This window comes from Falco cherrug, chromosome 7 (assembly GCF_023634085.1).
Source record: "Falco cherrug isolate bFalChe1 chromosome 7, bFalChe1.pri, whole genome shotgun sequence".
Taxonomy (NCBI): Eukaryota; Metazoa; Chordata; class Aves; order Falconiformes; family Falconidae; genus Falco; species Falco cherrug.
Genome location: NC_073703.1, coordinates 41,917,090 through 41,921,977, shown reverse-complemented (window position 1 = coordinate 41,921,977; position 4,888 = coordinate 41,917,090). Strand labels below are relative to the sequence as shown.

The 4,888-nt window shown below is 43.7% G+C and overlaps 1 protein-coding gene across 1 annotated transcript; it reads left to right on the top strand.

The window, feature by feature from the left end:
- Positions 1-744: 744 nt before the first annotated feature.
- On the top strand, positions 745-4,562 carry LYSET (lysosomal enzyme trafficking factor). The gene is made up of 2 exons (XM_027804908.2): positions 745-918; positions 2,992-4,562. Exon 2 carries the CDS (start codon positions 3,008-3,010, stop codon positions 3,401-3,403), a length of 396 nt encoding a protein of 131 aa, XP_027660709.1. The 5' UTR covers positions 745-918; positions 2,992-3,007; the 3' UTR covers positions 3,404-4,562.
- The last annotated feature ends 326 nt before the right edge of the window (positions 4,563-4,888 follow it).

Below are 4,888 nucleotides of genomic sequence, written 5' to 3'. Positions count from 1 at the left end.
AGCACAGGAAGTGTATGTTAAACAGTTGCTGAATTCAGACAAGTTGAAACACCTTCCGCACAAGTAACCCTTCCAAAGATCACTGTGATGCACACTAGTGACTGCGTACATCTGACCAAATCAGGTATTTTTTTGGTCAATTTAGGTAATCTTTTGGGTTTAGTGAAGACTTTTTCTTAGTACTGTATTTCCTAATAATTTAATTTAATAGAAATAAGCCAGTAAGACAGGTTTACCTATAAATATATACTGGTTTTTATGTACATATGTATCAGCTGTTGGGAGAGTGTTCCACACATAATCAGTCGCCATTTTATTGCCTTCAACGCATTGCACCTGGCTAACACAGCCAACTGTTTATCGGCTAACAGCGCGCCTGTTAAATTTCTTTTCTCCTCAGGTGCCTGGGCAATGCCCTCGAAGAGGCAGTGCAAGCCCAGCCGGGACAGAGGCCTGCCCGCCAAGGCATGCTGGGGCCAGCGCTGCGCGCCCCCGCCACCACACGAAGCAGCACTAGCGCTCAAGCGACGGCGGCTGGGGGCCGGCAGCCACAGCCGTGCCGCCAGTAACCGGAGGGTGACTAAGGGTGACGAACAACGCCGCGGAGCCGCCGCCGCCATTTTGGGCGAGGCCAACCACGCCACAGAGGGGCGCGGGCCCGAGCCAAGATGGCTGCCGGCCAACCCGCCCCAGCTCAGCCCCGCCCCGGCTCGGATGCAGACGGCGCGCACCGGAAGTAGTTCTCCCCATGCCGGAAGTGCCGCGGTTCCGGAGCGGTGGCCGGGCGGCGATGGCAGCGGGCCGGCAGCGGCGCGGCGGGCCGGTGGGCCCCTCCGCGTCCCGGCGCGGCGGCGCGGGCTGAGGGGAGCGGGCCGCCTGCCGTCGCCCTCCCGCTCCCTCCTTCTCCACCAGAGGGAGGTAAGGGGCTGCCGGCGTCAGTGAAGGAGCCGTCGCGTTGCGGCGGAGCTCGTCTCGCAGCGGAGCGCGGGTCCGGCGCTTGGGGGACTGGGGGCTGTGGGCGACGTCGGCAGCCGTTTAGCGCGCCCTGCTGCGGGGGAAGAGTCCCGAAGCACCCGCGGAACGGGGGTGGATGACTCTGACGACCGTTGCGGGTATTTCCGAGAGCTGCCAGTAAAAATAGTGTCTTGAGACGGAAAGTAACGAGAAATCTCTCTGCGTTATCTCGGCCTCTTTCGGTGTAACCCGTAGCTGAGGCTCCTCTTCTGGCTGCTGCTGCCTAGCAAGGGCAGGAGAGAAAACAACTAATGTTTATAATCTTAAATCTGCTGCGGTTTGTAATAGTGTTTGTACTTTCAATATGTGCATTCCTTTTGAAGTTTTATTTTATTTGAAGGTGACTACTTGTTAGCCATCTCTAAAATGCCCAAGTACTGGAAAGAACGGACAGTGACTTAGCCGTTGGGTAAACACGGCGTCTGGAAATCTTACCCACTGGATCAACAACTTCTTACACAAGTATTTCCATTGTCCTACTAAAAGTATTAAGCCAGTGTATTAAAGGGAAACATACTGTTATGTGATATGGAAGGATAAGCTAAACAACAAATAACTGACACAGGCATAATTAATGGCATTCTCAAGTATTTACTGTCACTATATGTTTGACTCTTAGCCACCATAAATGCAGCAGTGTGAGGGCCAGAACCACTTCTGCAGGGCTATCCTGATCACATTCTGTCAGGTCAGGATTGAGGATATCCTTCAGATGTGGAAAATCAGGAAGCCTTTTGAGATTGCTAATAACACAGATTAGTTTGGCCTCAGGAAGGGGGATTTAGAAAGGTGTAGTGATTTTTTTATCAATTAATGGTTCTCTCTGATACTTAATAATTATTGTTCTGTATGCGTTAAATAGGCATTTCTGCCTAGTTTTTTTTAAAGCCTGAAATAGCTTCTTAAAATAGTATTGCATAAATTAATTTTGCCCCTCTCTTAAAAAAGGTAGGAAAGGTAAAACTGCAACCATCTGAAAAAGCGTATTTGTTAGAAGAACTAACCAGCTGCAGTGATGCAGCGGTTCTCTCTGCCCTGCCCAAGGGCTATTTTGAGGGAAGTTGGTGATTACTTCTTGGTGTGAGCAGAAGCGCTTCAGCTACAGTGTTTGTGACTAGTTGGAAGAGTGTTTCAGGTCACCTACACCCATACGGCTAGCTGGAGATCTTAAAGCAGCTGAAATCAAGCCCAGTAGTGTCTGTGGTGCTTCAGTAATTTGTACTTCTTCTGAAAAATGCCATTTGATTGGTGTCTGGTTTGTTCTGCACTGAGTCAGTTACTAGTACAGATGTTCATCTCTTTTCCTCCAGAAGGCATACTGCAACTGTTGACACAGGTAGAGCACAAATACAGTTAGGTGCAAGTAACATGCTTATAGTATCTTCATGTGTGCAAACACATGTGTACGAATGCATACCTTCAGTACTTATCTTCTCGCGTTCAAATCAAAAACATCTGTTTGTATGGTTCATAGATGGGCACTTAGCTAGAGCTTAATAAAACTGAGTGTTGCTACACCACAGACAAGCAGTGATGCTCCTGTTATTGGCTGGCTAGTAGCATCTTTGTCTTGCGGATTTCGAAGAACTTTACAAACTTTCTGTGTTTATAAAAAGTCTTTTATTATCCTCATCCTGCAGCAAGAGACACCGAGGGCAGATAGGGTAACTTACCTAATTCGTAATTTGTTTTGTTCACACAGTACTTGAGTATAGCCTGGTATAACTTGATAGCTAGCAGGCCCTAAACTAGCCAGAGCCACTGCTGGAGCATTGTATGTAATTACCACTGTGCCAACAACAGGCTAATAGTATGGTTTTCTCTGATGTAGAGAGAACTTGGGTCTTCAAAAATGTGTGTGCGCTCTTTTTACTAATGCGTAATGGAAAGTTATAAAAGTTAACTTACAAACACCAAGCTTCATCTGTGTCCCTTTCGCCAAACTGTACTGAATGTATATGTTGCCTTTTGTTCCAGGTGCAGAGCATGGAGAATGATGAACTTCCGCCAGAGGATGGGATGGATTGGTGTGGGGTTGTACTTGTTAGCGAGTGCTGCAGCTTTTTATTATGTCTTTGAAATCAATGAGACTTACAACAAACTAGCACTGGAGCACATTCAGCAACACCCTAAGGAACCACAGGAAGGAACCACATGGACGCACTCCTTAAAAGTACGACTGCTATCCTTGCCTTTTTGGCTGTGGACTATAATATTTTTAATACCGTATTTACAGATGTTCTTGTTTCTCTATTCCTGTACGAGAGCTGACCCCAAAACTGTTGGGTATTGCATCATTCCTATCTGCTTGGCTGTTATTTGCAATCGTCATCAAACATTTGTGAAGGCCTCTAATCAGATCAGTAGACTACAACTGATTGACACTTAGCTCAATTTCTAGTTTCCGTAGCTGTTCTGAAGCAATTGCATATGCCTGATCTAATCATAAGACTGAAGTTCTGAGTGAAGGCTTGAAAGAGCCTTTTCTTTCAAACTGTTAAGCAATGAAGAGAGTGACTGTTTTCTATTTAAAAAAAAAGTTAACTACAAAGGTTTTTAAATATGGGTCTATCAGAATGGCCAGAGTGGGAGAGTCCTGTGTGACACTTGATGGAAGTATTCCTCATTTTGCCTTAATGATGCAAAATTGCAGCACTCCATCTGAAACATCCTGTGGGGGAATAAGTTTCTGGTCTGTGACTTTACTCCTCTGTGCAAAAAAACTGATTTCCAATGTTTTCCCTTGGAGTAAAATCAATGAGAAGATACTACTTTTGTGGTAAATGTGAAAAGAAAAATCAGAACACGATTATAAAAACGGCACTTAACACAGTTCTTTTGCTTTTTCTTTTTTTTTGAAGTAATACCTACATCAGTACTAGTTTTAATGAATTTTTCAAAAGTAAGTTTAGATATAAATACAGGAAGCAAAGAATAAAGTTTGTGTGAACCTTTAAAGGAAAAAAGGTACTTTTTTTTTCCCATGGTAGCATACTGTTTTCCAGTGACTGCAGCATTACCATGTTGTAGTAGGTAGGTAGTGAGGAGTGGCAATGGCCTGAGGGTTGGTGTTTTAAACTCTCTTTCCTATGATGTCAAAAGTAGCTTATGCTGGTGTTGGCCTGTGGTCTGCACAAAACTTCATTTGTGTTTTCTTCTATCTATAAAAATCTACTTTGATTAAAGTTACAAGTGATTGGAATTTACTACCATTCTAATGTCAGTCCAGACATGATGCAAAAGTGTGTTCAGGGAGCACTGATATGCTAGGAGAAACTTTGTATTTGGGACAGTTAACTGGTATTAGGTTGGGGGGGGTGTGTGTGCTACAGACAGGTTGTAAGACAGATAATCATGTTTCTTCCAGAAATTTGAAAAGTAAGATACCTTCTTCTCATTCATGCAATGAATGCAAATTTCTTCAGTCATACTGAAATTCCATTAGAATTTCCTGCCATAGTTTCAACTCTGTTTTTCAGTGCTATGGTTTTTAATTCTAACTACTTGATTGTGTATTTTGAATAATATTGAATCTGTTCTTTCTTGTCCTTTTTTGTTTCTTCTTAGAATAACTACATTTTTGAGCCAGCTATGATGGAAATAACCTTCCAAACATGAAAACAGTGCAAAATTCACTCTTCAAAAGCAGTAGGCCCAAAGCAATGATGAACTAAACTCCTTGGTTATAATTTCAATTGTATGTGATTGTCAGTATCTAATCATCACAAATGCTAATCCATTTCTGACTACTTCAAGGGAATCCTGGAGAATATCTGCTTTCTCTTGCTTTGGAAAGAGAACACTTTTTTTCAGTGTTGCTATGTTTAAGTATGGCAGTTACAATACCTGAAACTTTCTGTATGCATTTGGAGGT